Raw genomic sequence first — 22,384 nt, forward strand, 5'->3', positions numbered from 1 at the left:
CCTTTAAATGTACGCGCGACGTGCCTGGATCAGTGCAGGGAGGGCAGCACGGGCAGCTCCTCTTTGTGCTGAAGGACAAAAAGACTGCTTGCCTTCGTCCGCAGAAATGCGGCGTCTCCTCTGAAAGCTTGGTCCGTTATAAAGGAAAGCCTGTAGGCCATGTAGTAGTTTACATCCTGAAATAAACTCGAGAATTCCCTGGGGCACTGCTGGTTGGCTTTCTGGAAGCTGTGCTGAGTTCAGGCACCTTTCGAGGCCATTGCAGAGTTTGCCAAAGTCTCCTTGGGGCAGCCCTTGACCAGCCATGGGTGGGCCCAGCACAGGGGCCTGAGCAAATGTGCGAACTGCTTGGAGGAGTGAAAGGCTCCCATTGCAAATAAAACCTCTCTTGTCAACTGCAGAAAGGATTCGGCTGCTGGATCTGGAAGCGTGCTGGGAGTGGAGCTGGGGAGCAGAAGGGATGACTCCTGCCAAGGAAGAAGATGTGTGCAGCCACGTCAAAGTGGTGGTCCGAGTGCGCCCAGAGAGCCAGAAGGAAAAGCAGGGCAGCTTCAGCAGGGTGGTCCGTGTCATCGACCAGCACGTGCTGGTCTTTGATCCTAAGGAGGAGGAAGTCAGCTTCTTCAACAGGAGGAGAGTGACCCACAGGGATATTAACAAAAGACAAAGGAAGGATCTTAAGTTCATGTTTGATGCCATTTTTGATGACAGCTCTTCCCAGTTGGAAGTTTTTGAGCATACTACCAAAAATCTAATTGATGGCTTCCTAAATGGATATAACTGTACAGGTAACTTTATTATTTATCTTCTTTAATTAAAAATCTTAAGCGAATTTCTCAAAGTTTCTACTGTTCTGTCCAGTGGCTGCAGAGTCGTTAAAAAAGCCTGAGGTAGAAATAAAACATTGTGGTTTTATTCGTAGATATGAAAGGCTGACTTTTTAGCATGTGGAAGTTAGAATAGCTCCACTCTATTTTAAAAAGAAGTTTGTGTTAAGGTTATAATAGACTTGGGAAATTTATCAGAAATATATGTGCTAATGGGAGTCATCTAGAGTTATTCAAGCAGAAGCAGTTGTGTCACTGAATGTGTGACATAATCTGCTTTATGAACTCTTAAAGATCTTGGGGTTTTTTAACTGGCTGCTGGAATGTGGTGAGGAAATTAAATGCCTATCAGCAGTAAGTTGATGGCTTAGGGTTATGAGAGTAAGTAAATAATATTTTCATGAGATGTTTCAGTGAATGAGTTTTGAGCTGAAAATTCAAAAATGTTATTTGGAAACATCTCGCTCTAATTATAGATCTGAAAGGTAAAGCCTAAGTAAGAAACTTTATCCATTTATGAAACAGTTGTGCAGAATGACAGAGGTCTGTGTATGTTCATTTGACTTTGGTCTTCCTGATTAGCTTACAGATAAATTATGTGGTTTTGCTTTGTTGTTTTTTGGGGAAAATTCAGTGCTTGCATATGGTGCAACAGGAGCTGGAAAGACTCATACAATGTTAGGTTCTCCTGAAGACCCTGGAGTCATGTATTTAACCATGGTGACACTTTATAAACGCATGGATCAAATCAAAGATGATAAAACATGTGATCTTGCTGTCTCTTATTTAGAGGTGAGTTCCTGCATTTGGTATGTTGCTTTTAATAAGTCTTTATTTTATAATAACAAGCTGGTTTTGCTTTCCTCTGGTCCCTTCTGGGGCTTGAAAATATGTGTCCTTACAGGAGTGAAACTGTTGTGCTCTGCAAACTTGGTGTTCCTGGGTACCTGTCACTGATTGACAGAAGGCTGCCCAAAAACAACCACCACTTCTAATATATTTACTGATTGTTCATTATTTGTGTCTTCCTGACTATTTACATGCCTCTCAGCATCTTTTGATGTGTACAAGAAAATATCTTTTCTGGGTAATATTTTAGGACTTCACAGTAACATCCCATAACACTGGAAAAGCAGAACAAAATTATGTTCTGATTTTACAGGGAGATGTTTTGGCACTACTGCTGAACGGTGCTAGTAAAATGGTTATCTTTTTAGCTCCCTCAAAGTCTTCATGGACTCTAGGTGGTATTTGGGAGGGGTAGAAGGAGATGGGAAAAGTTTGCATTGCCATATGCTTTCACAGACCAAGAAATAAGAGATATAAAAATTTTAACAGAAGTAGGTTTGAACTAAGAAATGTCACTGAAATAAGGATCGTGATGTACAGTGGAGAAAAATAAATGTTTTGCATTCATGCTTGTTGCAAAACTGTTTTTTGTAAAAAAAGGGGGGGTTTTTACCATAAAGATTGAAGATTATTTACTGAAAAGAATTACTTCTAAAATCTAAAAAGAAACAATATTAATTGAATATTTTAAGCTCGGTATGGGAAAAATGTAAAAAAATTTATAGCATGAATTCACTACTTTGTCTTAAAGGAATATTAAAATAGTCTGCTGATTTCTGTTTATTTAATTCTGTCAGCTATGGGAGGATATTTTAACAAAATCTTGTAAATTCCCTTTCAAAGGTTTACAATGAACAGATTCGTGATCTGCTGGTCAACTCTGGACCTCTGGCTGTTCGTGAGGATGGCCAGCAAGGGGTGATAGTTCAAGGTCTGACACTGCATCAGGTATGTAAATATCTCTAGAAACTTAAAATGTGCTTGAGATATTTGAGAAACATTCCCATTGTTCTGAAACTTGTATGGAATTTGGTGGTTTCCTAGTGGGTTTCTTTCTGGCCATAAGCACCAGTAACTTGAAAATCTAATTAATTAGTTAAAAGCACATTGTGGAAAAAAAACCTGCTAGTCTCGTTGAATGCAAATATAGAAGCATTCAGTCCTTGTTATCAAAAGGGTACACTTGGCTTGATGCTCATCCAGCCGATTTTGGAAGATTTCTTTTTGGGCTAAAATATCTTGGCATTGCCTTCATTACCACCTTGGAGTGCTCTACACAGCAGTGAAGTCTAAAGGTTGTTTTTGTTTGTAAATAACCATATTTGAAGAGGTCCACCTTAAATTACTTTTCCAGGCCAGCACAGCAATTTCTTTGGTAAGGTCAGTGATAGAACTTAGATTTCCAATCTGAATATCAATTCCTATGGACCTATTTTCTTGCAGTTTTCTTGTGTATGTTACATGCTGTGACAGGAAACAATATTCTAAGTTTGTATGCTAACCTCTGTGAACATCCTTCTTCCCAAACCTTGAGTATTGTAAGGAAAAAACTTCTTGTACTAATGCATTCAATAGTGATATACTAATTTAAGTCCAGACATTCTTGAAAGAGGCTGATTCTAACTATGGAGAACCTTTCATATTTGTTTAAATTATAAGCTAAAAATATTTGCTGATTTAAGTTGCTGCACTTAAGTGCTTACTTCTCATACCTTACTGCTTTTCAGCTGAGAATATTTGTTTGGAGTGCCTTTTTTTCAAGGTGAATGTTAAAGTAAATGTATTTTAGAATCAGTGTGCTCCTATAGTTGACGGAAAAGAAACCTGTATTTGTCATGTGCTCTACTCTTAAAGCCTAAATCAGCAGAGGAAATCCTTCAGATGTTGGATTATGGGAACAAAAATAGGACCCAGCATCCCACAGATGTGAATGCCTCTTCTTCCCGGTCCCATGCTGTCTTTCAGGTGAGGTGATAGAGCCATAAGCAGTGGCCATTTCTGCAATTGCAGGTTTTGTTTAAAGATGGATACAAGGGAAGCTTTTAAACTGTGTTGAACCTCAGTTTGGGGAAGAGGGGGTTGAAGGTTTTCAGTTTATTCTCCTTGTTACTCCTTATTCCTTGGAAGGATGTAATGGTTGTTAGTGTTGATGTTGGAAGAAAGGAATTCAGTGAAAAGATCTCTAATTCCAATTGTTTAAACTTACACATATAAAATATGTACTTATACCTTCTTAACTTATATTCCTTAGAAGAAATAACTGATGTAAAATGGTAATTTAAAGCTTTAATAGACTTCCATATTGTAATTTTATAAACTGAAAGTTATTGGTGGGGTTTTTTAATGCTTTCTGCTATCATGATGTTGCTTAGCATTTCTTTGGGAAAAATAATTCACAGGATGCAGTTATGTCTGATTATAAAGTAAGAATCTCAAGTAGTACTTTCTTGGTTAATGTTAATTTCTACAATAAAGTGATTTCCTAATTTCCTGCTATGGATCAAGTTTTAGAAAACTGAAATGATGCTTCTTAGTTTTCAGAAATGAGTTTTGAATAAGTTGTACAAATATGCTAAAACTTCAAACTTCTCCAAAGATTTTTGGGGTTGGCTACACTGCCTTATTCTTCTGGCTTCTCTTTTTAAATACAATCTGTGATGTTTAAAAACTAGTCCTGTTATCAACAATATCTTCTTTTTTTTTCTGTATGCTGTTACATACTGCAAACCAGTATCTTGAATGATTTATTTGTTCCACTCTGGGTTGAAAATATTAGAATACATTTGATTCTGGACCTTGCATTAGAGCACTTAACTGTTGGGAAATTTTTAACAGTACCTAGACTTAGACGATGCTAAATAACTATAACAAAGTTTTAAAAAACGTCTTCTAAGTATGGAACAGAGCAAAAGCCATTGCCTCTCTAAAAGCTTCTGTTTTCCTACATACCTTAAACTTATGTTAGCAATTGCCCTTCCTGTTTTGAATTTCCCCCAGGCCTGCCCTTATTGTGCGCTGTACAGGGTTGCACAAAGAGTTCTTTTGAAGTGGTTTGGCTTGAGAGCTGCATTGTCATGGATGTGTGCTGCCTTCAGAAAGGCTTCAGGTGCAGTGCTGCACACAGACCAGAGGGAACTGCTGCTTTCTGCTTGTTTACCTGCTGCTGGCATCTCTTATCTCCCTCACCTCTTGGGAAAAAGCTCTGCATTTTATTATCTGGCAGGCTTTTTCTCAGCGCATTTCTACAAGTGGCAAGCAATTAAATAAATCACTTCAGTTCCTCATATATTTCCACAAATCTGTGGCATTCTGCATAATGAAAGTGTCTTTGTTTGCAGAGATGTAAGCGGCGAGAAATCCCCAGTGCTGTCGTGATTGCTCTTTATTTTTAAAGTTTCTATTATTTTAAGAGTTGCTTTTTTGTAGAGATAGGTTATTTTTGGCTTTTCTTGTTAACTTTATGGGATCAGGATATTTTCTGAAACTGACTCAGAAATTGGTAAGTCTTGGCCCAGGACATTCTGAGCTGATTTTAGAGATGCAAGTTTTGCTTTACTGTACCATATGTCTTAGGTTTGAAATATCTATCTGGGTCAGGCAATTACTGCATCTGAGAGGAAAATCTGAATTGCTACACTGTTCTATTGAGAGTGTTCTGCTTTGGGGCATTTCCTGTATCTTTTGAATTTTTACAAAAGCTTGAGTCATACAACAGAGTTTGGCTGTCACTCTACCTTTGCCTCCTTCATTAATGATAGTTACTGTGTTGTTCTGGTAGCCTGTTCCCAGCCTGAGGTTCTTTTTTTTTTTTTTTTGTCCATTATACTGGAAACAGTACAACTCAGCTTAGTTGTACTGTTTGATATAGAAACATACCTGTTTGAAATAGATTTACATTTCATGGCAAGTCACAGGAATTTTATTTTATTCTTTCACAATACTTGTCAATCTGTTTCCAGTTAGAAACTTGTGATGAAGCCTTACTGTGAAGGCTTCATTTCTCATGCACAAAGCTTGCAGGTACAGAAGTGGTGAGTCTTAACTAGTCAGTCACCTTGTGTTGATGGCAGCTCTTTGCTAATTCACTGTCCAGAAGGGACTAACCATTATTAATTATAATAACAAATGGCAGGGCACTGAACACAAGAGAAGGGGAAATAAATACTGTATAAAGTATAAAGCCATCTAAGGATGGATAACTGCTTCTTCTTACTGACTGTATATTCATGCTTTGCCTGCTTCCTTATAAATCTGAAGAAAGAATACCTTCACCAGCAGAAGCATTTAGTTCTTTGTACATCTTGGTATTGTGAAAATTTTGGGAAAGATGAGATGAAGGGGAGCAAGTGGCTTCAGGAGGCATCACATTTGAAAAGATCCTGGAGTGTATTTTCACAGCACTAAATGAGTTGTTTCCTATTAATGGAAGATAGAATTAAATCTAAATCACTGAAGGGTCAGCCTTTTCCTGGTTTATCCCTATGCATGTCTTTATGGTGTACTCCTAAATGTGCATTTGAAAAAGGATCACCTCTTTCAATTTCAAGTTCAGGAGTGTAGTATGCATTTTTGGTGCAGAAGAAGAGCTGTGAAATTCTTTTTTCCTGTAAAAAAACCTCACTTAACTTTGCTGCTTTGTGAGCCTGGGCCAGTTGGTCACTTAATCCTCTGCAGTAGGATGGGAGAGAGAATCAGGAGCAAGAAAAGGAGGTACCTTGTGATTCAGTTAAGTGAAGGCAAAGTGGCAGGACATCCAATACAAATGTCTTAAAACAGTTGTTATGCTATAAAATTAATTTACTGCTTAGATTGGTTAGTGGTTACTTTTTGATTGTTTTCTTCTTTTTTTTTTTTATTGTAGATTTACCTACGGCAGCAAGATAAAACAGCTAGTATTAATCAAAATATTCGTATTGCCAAAATGTCTCTGATTGACCTGGCAGGGTCTGAACGTGCCAAAGCAACCAGTGCCAAGGGGGCTCGCTTTGTGGAAGGAACAAATATTAACAGGTCCCTGCTTGCTCTTGGAAATGTCATTAATGCACTGGCAGATCCTAAGGTATGTGCTGCTTTCCCATGCAGTTCAGAAACCATTTTAAAAGTGCTCAGCTGATGGAATAATGTGGTTTACATTGTTGATGCTACTCACATCATCATTCTCATATAAGATTGTCTTAAGGGTTTCTACCATCATATCTGTGGTAGCTGAAAGACAGTCCCAGTGAGAGAAAATTCTCAAAAACTATGTGCAGCTGCCTAAGGATAGTATCAAAGATGAATGGTACCTGCTTTTCTTATCTTCAAAATCAAGCATATATAGAAAAGCTTGTATGAGTACATGAATAACCTTACAATTAACCTTTAATCTTAGGGGGGAGCGGCTTTTGTAGGATAAAACAGTATCTCTTCCAAGTTGTTTGGGATCTCCAGATCTTTTGGGATCTCACATACACCCATACACACACACATCCCTGCTCAGAGCAATGAGTCAGTCTCCTGATCTGGCTCACCAGCTCAAGGCAAGGAATAGGTACAATTGTGTAGGAGAGTGATAAAACCTCCTGAAGCTCTGCATAAGTGAAGTCCGTTGTCTACCATAACACTCTTTTTGTCCTTCTGCTCAACTAGCAAATTCCTCCTTCAAATATGCCGGCAGAAAATCAGATTTAATTTCCCTTCCTGATGCTGCATGTCCTCATCACCATCTTGTTGGAAGGGAAGGCGGAGTTTAAAATCTGTGCCACAGACATATGGAAGAATCACATTGATTTACTTGATATGGGATTGGGTTCCTAGTGACCGAACTTGGTATAATGAGATGAAATTTCTGTAGCTTCACAAAGCAGAGTTTGTGTTGCCTGGAAAGGTGTGAAATCTCCATCCTTGGAGGTAATCAAAACCCTACTGGGTGTAGTCCTTGCCATCTTACTCTAGCTGACCCTGCTTTGAGCAGAGGGATTGAACTAGAGGGATTTTAGAGGTGCTTCCCAATCTGGATGATTTTGTAAACTGAATGCAATTTAATGTAGTTTACTTTTTCTGTTAGCTGCCCCATCACAGAAGTAGGAGTTACATATCCAGACATCAGGAAGTAACCTAGCTAATACATGTGTTGCAAAGGTGTTGAACATTCCAAGAGACTTAAACTGTTTAAGATGTACAGATACTTCAAAGAAAAATTACTTGTGTCAAAGAAAATTTTAATGGCTGTTTTTTATGGTTTGTGTTACTGTTGAAATTCTAAGCAGACTTTTATTTGGAGTACAGTTACCTAAACCATACAAATATCTCACTCTTCTTAGAGCAAGAAGCACATTCCTTATCGAAACAGCAAACTGACTCGTTTACTGAAGGATTCTCTTGGAGGAAATTGCAGAACAATCATGATAGCTGCTATTAGCCCATCCTCTTTGTTTTATGATGATACCTATAACACTCTGAAGTATGCAAACCGAGCAAAGGATATCAAGTCTTCTGTGAGTATATTGCTTTTAGTGATCTCTTGTCAAAGTACAATAATCTAGTATTAAAAGAAAAATTATTTCTTTTGGAATCTTAGATTTTCCTTCACTTCTGACTCAAAAATTTGTTCTGTTACATCTTCTTTGTTAATGGTCAACTTCTCCTTATCTGACTGGTAGGTGTAGTAGATACAAAGTAGATCTTAGATCTGGCCCAAAAGCAGCATAGCTTTGTTAATGATATGATGCTACCAGTTTGAAACAGTTTGTTTTGTGAGCATGAGATTTAGAAATAATCCTCAGCCAGTAGAATTCACATCCTTTTTTACTGTTTTGCTCTTACTTTCTCAGAGAGCTGTAATGTACATTAAAGAAATTTCTGACCAGTTGTACAAGAGCCAGTCCAGGTTTGTACAGGTAGAATTCAGCTGGAGTCGAGAAGCTCAGTGAGATTGTCTTGATAAATGAAAAGCTGGAATGTCCTTTTCTGCTCTCTATTGTTTAATTTTATTTTTCATTATCTTTTTTATTGCAGCTCCTAATTCTCTTTATGTAATACAGGGTTCACTGTAGTTTGCATTTGTTGTTTACTTAAAGTTAGCTTTTATAATAAAATGCACAAGACAGACATTTAAATAGTAAAACTAATCTGAATAAATGCAAAATGTGCTTGCATATGTAAATGTAATTATTCTTGGTTTGTTGAGGGAAATGTCCTAGCCACGGGTGTGCAACAGATGACAGCAAAAGCTGACAGTCATATTCTCATTCTGCAAGTCAGAATTTTATTAATCTCTTTCCTCATAACATAGTGTATGTGTAACTATGTGCTACATATACACACTGTGCTTATTATGCATGAAAACATGAAGGAGCTGCCTTTAAATTCTGACTTGTTTCTTTACAGTTGAAGAGCAATGTTGTTAGTTTGGACAGTCACATAAGCCAGTATGCTAGAATTTGCAATGAACAAAAGAAAGAGGTACGTAAAAAATCTGTTGTTAAGAGGTTGAAAGGTTAACTCTTAACTTTGAATATAAAAAAATAGTTAATGGGATTAAATCTGTAAGGGTCTAACATATTTTGAAGTAAGAAAATTTCGTCTACTAAGAGGAATATCACCTGCTGCCATTTGTAAAGCTGTTCAATATCAGCACAGAATGATAATTTTGGGAAATAAACCAAAACCCATATTTCAATTAAAGGGTGCTTCTTTTGGTTTAGATCCTAATGCTGAAGGAGAAACTGAGAGAATACGAAGAAAAGCAAGCAAGCATTCCTGAAAAACATAATACTGCAGAACTTTCAAACAACCAGCGAATAGAAATAGAAAGGTAAATGAATCACATTTGCTTCCAAGATGGAGTTTGTCTAAATTGTAAAAGCATTTGTGAAACAAACCTACTCTTTCCAGTATTGGTTTTCCCATTTTAACATTGCTTTACTTAGCTCTAGGTATGGCTTTGCCTAACGTGTTTTTTTCTGTTCAGAACAACTTGGTGGTGGTTTTAAAACGAAAGGGGAGGACGTAGGAAATGCCATGTGACAGGAAGGAGCATCTGAATGCTGGCTTCCAGCAAAGCTCCTGAACAGGTTGTGTTTGTGGGTAGGCAGAATGTCGTTTGCATAAATGACAGCAGCTCTGTCACTCTTGGCAGGCACTAGCTCAAGTGGGATCTTTCCTGCAAGGCTTGAGAGAGACAAAACCTGGAAGTTTTTCTACAAAGGGTTCACTTTATGTTTGTAGATTCCTTATTTTCTATTGCTTTAATATTTCTTGGCCTCTTTTTCTTCTTGGTAGTGTTCCTGTCTATCTTTTCTCTTGTGACAGTCTCATGAGAGAACACAAAGTGTAACAAACTAAAATGTGAAGTATCAATTTGTTGCAGAAATCGGTGTATTCCATGAAGAGTGTAGGTTTTGGAGAGACAGACTTTCTGGATGTGTGCATATCTCATCTTTCTGACAATTACTCGCCTAAGTTGATTCAGCTAGCTTTTTTTTTTGTATTTGGCCCTTTGAATGTGCAGGTTTTTAACCTGGAAAACTTTCTGAGGTATAGTAAGGAACCATTCAAAGCAAGATATCTCTGTGTTTTATTTTAGTGCCATTGCAGACATTTCAATAAACCCTTTCATTCAGGTTATTTAAATTAAATTTTCAAAAGAAGTGTGGGCTTCTAAGTCATGTTGATAGTTCTGACAGTTTTCCTGCATATTTTTGCACTGTATGTCTTTAAGATTGATTTAATTTCCTGTGATTTGCCCTTTATTTCATTCTTTGTGTGTGGGAAGAGTCAGTCAAGGGCAAGGTCTCTAAAATATCTTTTCAAAAGGTTGGATGTATTCTATGCCCAGGTTTGCTGGTCAGAGAATGTTTGTTATGGAAAATCCACAGGGCCACATGTAAACCTGTCCCAGTCCCTCTGGATGTCAGAAATGATGTGCATGTCTCGTTCTCTTCCTTCTCATGAGTATCCTGCCAGGTTCACCATACTGTTGTGGTGTGGGTAATGAATTGATTTCTCCCATTCATTTACAGGTTTTGAAGGTATTGTGCTGCCTTCTCCCTTTTAGCTGGGACAGGGAAGAGAGCCTTGTCCATGATCTTGTATTTAGGTGCAACCACCCATGGTTTTTGCATCACCGAAGAAGCATCACTTGCTTCTTCAAACCTAAAAGTCATTCATCCTTCTCCTAAAACTTGGAGGTGGGTTGTGTGCCAGCCCTTCAAGTCTTGAGCCTCTTAGGGTAGACAGTGGGCACTGGCTCCAGAACTACAACCAGCAGGTCCTTGAGCTCTTGGACACCAAATAGTGTAGGGGGGTTCATACCCTCACAGTACCTACAGGGTAACTTTGTAATTTTTACAGTGCAGACCAGAGGGTAAAGGTAACTCCATAAAAACAGAAATGTCCTATTTGAAAGGCTGAATCCATAAAGGCTTCTGTACTTTATGCTGTATTTGGAACACTAGTGAATATAAGTACACAAAAGGTTGGTTTTCCAGCAGTGGCTCCTCATAAGGAGGGTACAAAGAAGTAGAATCTCCACCCTCACCTGAATTATGCCCAGCTTTTTACTGTGATGGAAACTGGGAGGATTCAGTTTGATTCCTTATTGCTGTGTTTCCCAAGCAGCTGGGAGGAAGCACGTGGAGGACAAAAATTCTCCAAGCGGTACAATCAGTAGTATAGCTGTATGGATAGAAACAGTGTAGGGTAAAGCTCTGATACTCTGCAGCTGGCTGTTTCATTATTATAGAATCTTTTAGGTTAGAAAAGACCTCAAAGATCGTAGACTCCAACCATTACCCTGTTATTGTTCCTTAAAGAAATAGCTCTTATAAATTCTGTGAGCACTTTAGTACACTTCTTTTTTTACCTAGATAAGATAGCATCCTCTAGACACTCAGTGAAAAGCTCTTGTATTGCTAAATCTGTGGAGAAGAATTATTTTCTTAATTCTGTTTCTTTTTAAAAGGTGAGTGATAAAACACTCAGAATAAAAGAGTTATTCAAACTTTAGACTGTAAAATAGAATTGCTACTTCTGAAACACTGGCAAGAAGTCAATTACATGACAAGAATGTCTTTTCATCTTTTCAGCTTGTTCTGGAGTTTTTGAGAACATGGTTCTTTTAAGCATTTTTACAGTTTTTAATTTTATTATTTTTTAATACTAAAAACTGGATAACCTCAAATGTTGCATGTCTTTAGAACACTTGCGTGTTAAACTTTTATTTTCGTGTAAAGTTCTAACACAACATAGGATGTGATGAAACACTTTGTATATGTGGTTGGTTATTATTGAGATGTACAGTATCTTTTTGGCCATTCTGTACTGTACATTTCCAGTATTCAGGAGTGAAGTGAAGAAGTGCCACCAGTGAAAGTTAGATTGCAGTATGGCAATGCTTCCAGGTCTTCTTGTTCTTGTTACTCTGACTTGTGTTGCACGCTAGGGGTACCCAGAGAAGTGGTTACTCAGTAACTCCTCGAGAACCATCTACCACAGTTTGGTTTCCCCCCCATTAGCCTGGTATGTGTTAAAACATGGTGAATGTTCTGATTTTTGTCCTCTGTGGGTGATGGAGGTTGTACAACTCCTTCAGAGAAAGTGAGCATCCTCACCTTTGTGGTTCTCCATTTCTTTGAGGATAGCTAGCAGGGTTTTGAGCACCTTGTGTGTCTATGGAAACAGTAGTCTGATCTGTTTAATAAATAGATGTAAGAAGTAGAGAACATAGGTGTTTAGTATCTTCTGGAGTCAGAAAAAGTCATTTGAAGCTCCTTCACATAAGCCTTTTAAATCCCCGTGTTGTCTTCATAATTATAACAGGATTTATTTTTAGTGACTCCTTCAAAATTTCCCATCCCATTTTCAGTTCAAATACATAAAATTCTTACTGATGTACTGACATTTTATTTACTGCCTATCTATATTAGGCTTTACTCATTTCCTTTTCATTTCTTTATATTTATTTTATTAATTTGGATTTAAAAAATCCCCTACCAAAGAGATGGTCAGAAAAAGTCTTCAGTAAATAATTATTATCCTTTGGTTTTAGATACAAAGAAATACTTAAAAATGTTTTTACAAATCGTGAGGAAATCAGAAAAGAGTACCTCAAGGTGGAAAAGAAACTGAAAGAAAATACACTAAAGAAATATTACCAGAATCAATGTCATGAACAAATTCAACTGATATGCTCTGAAGAAAGAGTAGAAAAGGTGAGTTTTCTGTAATGTAGTGCAGGGTATCATCTCTTCATTTGGGTATAATTGTGTTAATTTTTCTTAAGTAATTGTGTAATGAGTTAATGCATAAGTATTCCATTCAAATGAAACACACAGATTATCACTCCTCTGTGACTGTTGATGTAGTGATGTAATTTTTGAGGTCAAGGGTACCAAATAGAAAAGGGCCTCTGCCTTGTTAGGACACTGCCTTGCTTCTATGCAACTTGGTGTTGCTGGGTTTGTGCCTTCTAGTTGTCATGTTTCAGAAACAGTGCAAAGATCAGAGGAGTTTGATATTTGAACATAGAGGATTTTCCTTTTTACTCAATGCTTCACCCTTTAGCAGGCTTTTTGTAGGATATACTCAACTTATAGGAATAATTTGGTTATGTTATATAAAAGTAAGGAAAAAATCTATATATAAAAAAAATTTGGTGAACATAATTTGAAAGTTTCCACCTTAAATGCTGATGATTTGGGGGGTGGGATTTTTTTTTCAGGCCACTTGCAAGCGGGATCTAAGGCTTTCAGCACTTAACAGCCACTACGTACGCATGCAGAAGAAGAAGGAAGAGCAGAGCAATCTCTTTGAGGAAAACACCAAGTGGCTGCACCGTGTGGAAAATGAAATGCGCCTCCTGGGTCAAGATGGGTGCATCCCAAAAGTAAAACACCTTTCGCTTTGTCGTGGTTGAGGATGGGGGAGAATTGGAAAAAGGGTAAAACCTCTGAGTTAGGAACAGCTTAATAATTGAAATAATTAAACTACATGGAAAGAGTATACAGAGAGAGGCAAATGTGTTTGGGCATGCATAGATAAGCATCCATGTGGGTCTGTTGGACTTTTAATGCTGATTGCAGCACACACACACTATTGGTCAAAGGAAGCTACAAATTCCTATTTATGCATGTAAATAAAAATCATTAATACTATTCTACTGTAAACCATTATTATAATAATATAGGTCCACTCCATCTTTACTGATCTAATATTATTTTTAGTTGAAGTTTTAGTTTCTTTCTACCAGTTTGACGTACAGCTGGTTGATTTTCATTTTTATTCCTAATTTCTTAAAGGAACTTTGTCAAGATCTGCAGTGTTGCCATTTAAACCTAGAAGTTCAGGCCCTTAAAGCCCAGATTGAACACATGTTGGCCCTGGTGTCACTTCAAGATCAGTATAACAAGCAAACAGAAAAGTGAGTATGGTTTCATGGGAGGTGGGATAAGACATTCTGACTTGTAACTTGAGAATACGTCCTTAGATAATTTAGTTTTAATTGAAACAGAAGCAAGGTTCTTCTCAAACGGTTTGTTTTCTGGGTTAAAATTGTCTCTTCTTAAGGGAACTTGTCTTGCCTCTTGCTGTTTCACAGAGTACTAAATACTGCACTTCCAGTGCTTCGCAAGCAGCACCTGATGTTGAAAGAATCTGGGCTGACGAATGACTTAAATGAGGCTGAATATGCAGAGGTTGAGCAGCTGATTCAAAGACAAAAATCAGTAGCTTGGGCTGACCAGACTGAAGAAAAGGATCAGAATCAAAACTGTGAAGTAGAAATGTCAGCTATCTTTTCATTCCCACAGCTTGTGAGCAGACCAAACACCCCATGCAGTAAGTATGTCATTAATTTTTTTCTCTGCTGGAAGTACTTTTAAATATCTCCTGCAACAGTCAGATATCATCCATAAACACAGATGTGCACTTCTGCAGACACCGAAGCCAAATGTAAAATTGATTCTCAGACCCACTTTCTATAAATTTTGCACCATTCTTAATTGGATATGGGAAAGTAATTTACTTTTTCAATGGCTAGACACACACTGCAACAGATGAATTCATCCTCTTGTTGTAATGTACCCCATGTATCAATGTTCATAGATCCTGAGTGCTATTAAAAATTGCATTTCAATCTTTCATGTGACATTGATGGGAAAGGAATCAGTTTTAGTTGGTTATAATTCTGTTAAAGTGACTTGAAACATTAAGCAGGTATAGTTTTGTGTAGTTTCTAATAGCCTTGGGGGAGATGAGATTTACTATTAATTACAGGTTCACTTGGAAGCAATTTACTACAATATTTCAGGAGTTTCTGTTTCCAAGAATCAAAGGATTCACTGTATCTACCATGGAACTGACTTTTGATATATCCTGATGGCCCCAATTTTTCCCCATAATTCTATATAGCTGGCTTTTCTTCTTTAGCTGTGAAGGGAGCTGCCCTAGAGCATAATCTGGGTAAAAAGGGATGAAGAATCCTTATAGACAGTGCTGTTCTGATGGATTACATGCCAAATTTCATCCTGATAGTGCAACTGCTGTGGGGCCCATGCTTGTGTTTTGTGCAGTGGACAGGGAGCACTCAACACCCTGAGGCTTTCTCATTACTGCCAGTAATCCATAACTGACAGACATCCATCCCTAGGTAACTGAGGAAAAAGAGAGAAATACTGCTTCAAAAATACTTCAGCTTCTCAAAAGCTGGTAGTCCCAAAAAGAGCATTGACCTCTGGTGAAGTGTGAAATGAGTTCCCTTCTTTTGAGAGCTTTCTTCTTCTCTACAGCTTTGAGAATGATTTTATCAAAACCACGTATTGCCCCTCTTCTCATGAGGAGTGTCTGTGATTTTTGGCATGTGTTCGTGTTGCTGTTGATGGTACCCAATAGTTGATACAGAGTGTTTCACTGTCTGCAGTGTGAAGTTCAGACTGTTGGCAGTGGGCTGGAGTTGTTTGCCTTGCTTTGTTTGTGTTTTGGTTGGTTTAGGGGTTTTACTCCTGAGTGGCATTCATTTGATTGTAGTTTGGGTCGGTTTTTCTTTTTAATGTGTGCTTGCTTTTGTTTCTACAGAGAGGAGGAAAAGAAAGTTAGCAGATCTGCATGCTTACACTTCTTGTTCTGCCCATGTCAGTCAGGGATTCATTCAGCAAGGGTGAAAGCTGGTATTTCTTTTAAATCATAGGCTTTTGGTTTTAGATACTGGGGTTTTTGGGTAGAGGTACTTTTTTTTCTGACAGAACAGATAGGGACACTAATCTAGAAGCTCTGTAATATCCTTTGTAAGGAAATGTTGATTGTAATGATTCTGTCTTGTCATACGTAGGTTATCATTCTTGTGAATTTTAGTTTCTGATGCTAGTAAGCTGTGTTAGAGTTCTTGATTAATCTACTTCTTTTCTACCTTTCTTGAAGTTTTGTGATGGAAGAGGCCTCATCAGTTCTTAGTGAAATCAATACTAAAATTACCTAATTTAAATTCCACATGAACTATTAAAACATTAATGTTTAACTTTATTAAAGTCATTAGGCATTGTTTAAGGGATTTTCTTGAAAACCTTCTGTGTAGGTTTTCCAATTATTCTGTTATCCTCAAGTTCTTGAACTTTATGTTCAAATAGGTAAATTCAATTTTCAGCTAAGACAGACTTTCTACAGTTGTAAATGGTGTCTGCCTGAAGATTATCACAAAAATCTTTTGTGGTATTTTTATGATTTTTATTTGCTCTTTGGAAGAGGAAATAGAAGGCATTACTGTCGCTCCTTTCCCCCTCTCATTAGATGCAGGATACAACATGGTAGAAACAACCATTCTCCAAATTTTGCAACCTTTAGGGAAAGCTTACCTAAAATCCTAATGGTGTTGATACAATCACTTCAATACAAGTGGGGAGGAAAAAAGTCATCCACTTACTAATGCTTGAGGGATTTTTTTCTGTTCAGCACAAACAAAACCAAATTTCTCCTCTTCAATTGTTTGTTTGTTTGATGGCAATGCAATGATTCCTTGCTATGAAATGTAAGTCTGGAGCATTTAGATTGAGGAAGAGAGTGTACTAGGTCTGCTAGTAACAAATCTCAGATGTTGCTTTGAACCTATGTTAACACATTTGAAAGACAATTTTTGTGAAAAAATCCCTCTGCAAAGATGAGATAGCACTAATGTACAAAAAACAAACCATTATGAGAAAAATGACCATTTCTCTTCAGTGTAGGCTTGCAGAATAAATAATTGTATCTCTTGTGGTACTCAGAATTATCTAGGGATGTGTGCAGTATCCACCCCTTATCCAATTTGGAAATTTCAATCATGAACAAACTACAGGTCCCTCTTTAGTTACTCTATGTTGAGACTGGGAGGGGTACAGGAAACCATCAGTATTTAGACACTGGTGGATTCTGTGTGTTGCAGTAATCATTGCAGAAACTTTTTTAATGACACAAACTTTTGCCTGTGGTTCTTTGAGAGAACCATGACAATGTTCAAATGCAAATTAATTGTTATTGGATGTTTTCACATAAAAATTAAGGTCTTTTAAGTCAAATAACTTTTCTGATTACAAGCACTTTGACTCTCCAAAAGGTCAAAGCAGCTACATAATTTCTGCAGAATAGGTAAAACTATACAAGCAGGACCTTAAGGTCTTGTGTGTTTCTTTGGAATTGACTACATTTGTTGAACTGGTCCTGAAGAACAAAGTCAAACTAGTAATTGACATGGGAAAAGAATCTGAAAATTGCAAAGAGAAGGATGGCAAAGGTGAAAGGGTAGGGGATTTATTCTGGTTTTGTTAAGTCTTCTACAGAAATAAGTTCTTGGAATATAATTCTAAATATTTTTACTTTATTATATTAATTGATTTTGATGTTATCCTGTTGTGAGGTCTTTCCAATCAGGAGTTTGAAAATAGCAAAGAATTTCAGCTGATTTGCAGTAATGCCCAAGTCTTTGTTTGTAATGAAGATGACTTCCTTGAAAAGGGTCTCTCATATTAAATAGTATTAAAGTTGTAGTCAGGAGGAAAAGATAAAGATGTTTCCTGGCCATTCATTCAATGTCAGTTTCTATGGTCAAATTATCAAGGTGGTCAATTCTTGTGAATCAGCTCTTGATTTCTAGTGAAAGCTAATTAAAGTTCATGTGCTTTGCCAAAGCACATGGAAGGCTTCGCTACAGGAGATGACCTCCTTCTATGTTCTTTTTCCTTTAGCCTTTGAAATCTTTAAGCACCTTTTGTAAAATTATGACCCTAATTAGAAGTTAAATTTGTTGCTTTTTACAGAAATTCTGGCTTTCCAATATCCTTTTTTTTTTTTTGCCACATATATTAAAAATTTAGGTGAAGCTTGTATATGCTTAATGTAACTATAAGTATGCAATGTCATGAACAATTTAACTGTTTGTCTCAAAGAAAGCACAGGCTGTGGAAACAAGTTCATTTAAGAATGTATTTGGGAATCCATTCTTAAGTGTTCATTAATGGGGAGCCATAGAGTATTCAGAGTTCAGCCTGATGGGTGGAGAGCTCTGACTGGTATTTGCAAGTATTTCTTTGAATGGGGAAGTTCTTGGCATTGTTTCAAGCATCCCATTTCCAGAAGCCTTACTTTACATTACCACTGAGAGGATGGAATTGATTTATAGGAAAAAAAAAAAAAAGGAATCCATTGCCTCCCCTTGTCACAAACGTTCTGATCTGAAAAGTCAGTTTATTTTGTGTGGCAGGAAAAATTGCATGTAGTAAAAGATTTTAATAAAATTTATTTTGTGTGGCAGGAAAAATTGAAGTATAGTTGCATGTAGTAAAAGATTTTAATAAAAAGTGGGAAAAGCATGTGCCTTGAATAGGAAAGATTTCTCTAAGCAGCTCTTCCATACTGTCTTAGGTGACTTCTGAGTGCTTTTTCTCATGCTGTGTAAAGCAGTACACCTGATCACAGACTTGCAAGAATGCACCTTGGATTTGAGCCTTTTTCAGTTCACAGCTGTTGTTTGTGAACCTGTTGTGAAAATTGCCATCACAGTGACGATGCCTTTGGGTCACAGAAATATGAAATAATTGAAATGCATTGACTAGACCTCATTTGCAATTTGGAATTCCATGAGTCAGTTGTTAAAGGAATGAAAATGTATGATTAGAATTGTAATTTGATCAATCAGTGGTAGCCCAGAAATGTTTATTGAAATGAATACATTAATATTTAATTTCACTTTAGCAGAACAACCTGCTAGACTTAATTTAGCACAGTTTCCAGAAATAATCCCCTTATGCATGTATTAGCATGAGTTCCAGAAGAAGACAAGTCTTGGCCATTATTTTGTCCTAATGTCAATTAGAACTAACTCAATTCATCAGAGCTGTTTTGCCATGAGCTCTGCTCACTTTTCCTGTGACTCATGTTTCGCACATAGTGCATTCTGCTTCTGGTATTAGTGCCCAGGGCTGTAAATATCTGCTATTGCTGTTTCTTGTCAGATAAATCAGTACTTCTGAGTAGTCTTTTGGGACAAATGATACAGCAGACTTAGGACCAAAACCACCTCATGTCACTGGATGGGGGCAGTTGATCAGTGGGTGATGGCTTTTATGTTAAATTTCTGAGTGAATCTCTTAAATAGTATCTTCAAGAACTTTGACAGTTATCATTTATAAACATCAGCCTGAAATTAAGGATCAGCAAATATGTGATCTCTTCTCTAACATATATTTGAAATCATGTTTGTTTTTAAAGAGATGCATTGTAGCTGTTAAAGTACTAGTTAAGGAAATAAAACTTCCAAATTTTTCTTTTAAGCTACTTCATCAAGTTAACTGTGGCTGTTCTGTAAAGCATAGAAGTGATTCATTTTTGTACATGAAATAAAAAATATTACTGAATTATGATGGTATTGATGCAAAAGATTGAAGTAGCTGTAAAACATGAAGCAAATATAGGCTATAACCATAATATCCCTGCCTTATTATGGAACAAATTTGAAATGATTTTTTTTTTATATAGTTGGAGCATGTTGTCTATCTTTCAGTAGGAAAATAATGACAATATTTAATGATTACCATTAGCCATCCATTCAGGAACTAGTTGTATTTGTTCTTTAAGGAAATATAAATAGCCCTACTTTGTTCTCCACAGTGTCATCCTCAGTACCAGGTATTTAGAAATGTATGGAAGTAGTAGAGTTTCTGTAGCCCCTTCTGTTGTCTGAGTCCCTTTTACATAAACTTCTCCATAGTAGCTATTAAAAGCACTTGCCAAAAAGTTAGCAGTTAGCTTCAGTATCTTGCTCCCCTTAGTAAGGTGGAAATAGCAACACTGGCAGTTCTTTATTTTGTGGGTCCCAGTGTTTTTCTTGCTGTATTTTATTTACCTGAGGTCATGACTGTTTGGAGCTATATACAGTAGAACAAGAAGCTCAAGTGGAATTAGGATTTTGGAGTTGTTTTTGTCACATCATATTTGGTTTGTTATTTAGTGAAGCCAAGTTAAATACAATATTGCTGGTTTGTCTACCTGTTTATGGTGTTAGGAGCAACCTAATATCCTCACAAAAAGCTGTGGGAAGGAACACTTCTTAAGTATCTTGTATTATTTCCAACACTTTAATGACAAGAAAAGCTTGTTGTGTTTTAACTTTGTTTTACAGTGAGTTTTATTCCAGAAATAAATAGATTTTAAAAACAGGTCTTTGTTTTTGCTAACAGCTTATATTTGCCTTTTATAGAATTCCTGAAACTATCGTTATTAGTTTACTTGTATTACTGTAAAAATGCTCTCCAGTATGATGGAATTCATCAAATTATTTATGTTGGCAGTACTTTTGTGTTCTTTACGTATTTGGTTAATGATTTAAATGCTGGTATTTACAGTTAATTTGAAAATGCTTCCAATATTTAGGCCTGTAGAAGCTTCTAAACCTTGGCACTCCCACCAAAATGTTTCTCCATCAGAGTTCCTTCTAGTAACTTTAGGACATTAGCAAAACCTCAGTGTCTTACAGTAAGCAAACTTTGTGAAACTGAAACCTCCCGGTCCTAATGTAGCAATGGACTAATAGAATTCTAACCATTCTTTTTCCTGAAACAGACATTCAGATACATATAAATAGGAGTAAAAACTAATAAATGAATATTTTAAATGTGTCCTGAGTCACTTAATGGATAGTTATTTCAAACACCAGATTATATAAACCTTATTCTTGTATTTAAGAATATAAGATGTTAAAAGTCTTTTTAAAAAGATTTAGATTCAATTTCTGGTTGTGATGACTAGAATTTTTTTAAGATTTTTTTAGTCTATTTACACTGAGGTATATATTGTACTTATTAAAATAAAATTAAAGAGCAAGTACATAATGAAGCATAGCATTGTTGATCGTGACAGAGAATAGATGTTTTAAATTGTTCATAAATAAGTTTCTTGTTTGTTACTAAATCCAACCAAGTCTTGGAGAAGTATGTCTTTATTGCAGTGGGCCTTCTTTATTTTGGGTGGAGGTAAAGATTATTTGGGGAACACTCAGGCCCTGAATTAGCTTAATGTTTAGATTACAATTAGCATCTCAGCAATCTGCTGCATTTCACCCGATGAAAGCTGGCTGTGGATTAGATGTGGTATAAGATAACAATATATTTTGTATTTTAACTAAGAAAAGGTCCTTTACATACATCAAGTGAGCTGTTCCTAAATGCACACATAGACAAATTCACAATTCAGTTATTTCATGCCAGGTAGTCCTCTCAGGCCCAAGTTTTCCACGTATGTGTTTCTTCAAAGCTCCAGGCAATGTAAAGGAATTGGAGCTGTTCATGTAATTGTCCACAGTGCTTTTTTCCCATGAGCACTTTAAACATTGCTCATTCTGACACTGAGCCCCTGAGTCAGGAATTAATGTTTGCATTGTTTTTTCAATGGTTTCATTATTGAATTAAGTTGTGACAACATAGCATAGACTCGTGGCCTGTATGTAATTTCCTTGGTACTTGTACATACTTTGATACAATCTGTTGTATCCTCCTGGCACAGGTCTAGGTCTCACTGTGGTCCTTAAATCCTTGGCTGTCCCTTACAGCTCTGTTTTCCATCTTCTAACTGGGCATCATCTCACCTAGCTGAGTATCCCATCATATGGCATGTCTAGTTCCAAGGTGTGTACCAAAACCAGTGTTGGGATCGACCCTCCTTGGCTTTGCTTCATGAGGACCTTGCTTGGGCCTTTTCCCAAGATATCTGATTTCTGTGCTTGGGGAATCAGCGTTTTTAAAGCCTCTTGGCAAGTTTGGATGCAACTGGGCAATGAGGTCAACATTAAATGGGGCCTGAGAAATGGTAAGCAGAGAAAAAGCTACAACTATTTAAGCCTTGCTTTCTGTAACAAATCAAGCCTGTGGAGGTGAAATAATACAATACATACGTGTTCTTAATCTTTGTCATGTTCAAAGAATGTTTTTGGAACAGTTAAAATGCCCTAAGTGTTAACACATGAGAGAGAACTATAGAAGCATTCAGACTGAGGAGTTCAAACTAGCTTTCTGAGGCAAAAATAGAATGAAATTTAGAAGAAATAAATATTTATCAACACTGTTCTAGGAATACCGTAGCTAATTCCCGAGTAACTTGCATCAATTTAAAAAGCAGGAGTTCTTTTTGCAGTTGAGTTGCTCATAGGCATGAAGTAGGCAATGCAGAAAAGAGGAGTTATGACTCTGGCTGCCAGCTGAAGGGGATCCAAT

General features: G+C 36.9%; 1 protein-coding gene across 1 annotated transcript in view; it reads left to right on the forward strand.

Annotated features, from left to right (window-relative positions):
• The first annotated feature begins 393 nt into the window (after positions 1–393).
• Positions 394–22,384, forward strand: part of KIF18A (kinesin family member 18A) — a 29,987-nt gene continuing 7,996 nt past the window's right edge. Inside the window, exons 1-12 of the mRNA XM_005426936.2 lie at positions 394–788; positions 1,462–1,619; positions 2,520–2,624; positions 3,531–3,641; positions 6,538–6,735; positions 7,979–8,152; positions 9,045–9,119; positions 9,362–9,471; positions 12,706–12,868; positions 13,378–13,542; positions 13,955–14,076; positions 14,254–14,492. Coding sequence (XP_005426993.1) covers positions 461–788; positions 1,462–1,619; positions 2,520–2,624; positions 3,531–3,641; positions 6,538–6,735; positions 7,979–8,152; positions 9,045–9,119; positions 9,362–9,471; positions 12,706–12,868; positions 13,378–13,542; positions 13,955–14,076; positions 14,254–14,492 — 1,948 coding nt within the window. The 5' untranslated portion in view covers positions 394–460. The remainder of the gene's footprint in view (positions 789–1,461; positions 1,620–2,519; positions 2,625–3,530; positions 3,642–6,537; positions 6,736–7,978; positions 8,153–9,044; positions 9,120–9,361; positions 9,472–12,705; positions 12,869–13,377; positions 13,543–13,954; positions 14,077–14,253; positions 14,493–22,384) is intronic.

Source organism: Geospiza fortis, unplaced genomic scaffold (genome assembly GCF_000277835.1).
Source record: "Geospiza fortis unplaced genomic scaffold, GeoFor_1.0 scaffold113, whole genome shotgun sequence".
Taxonomy (NCBI): domain Eukaryota; kingdom Metazoa; phylum Chordata; class Aves; order Passeriformes; family Thraupidae; genus Geospiza; species Geospiza fortis.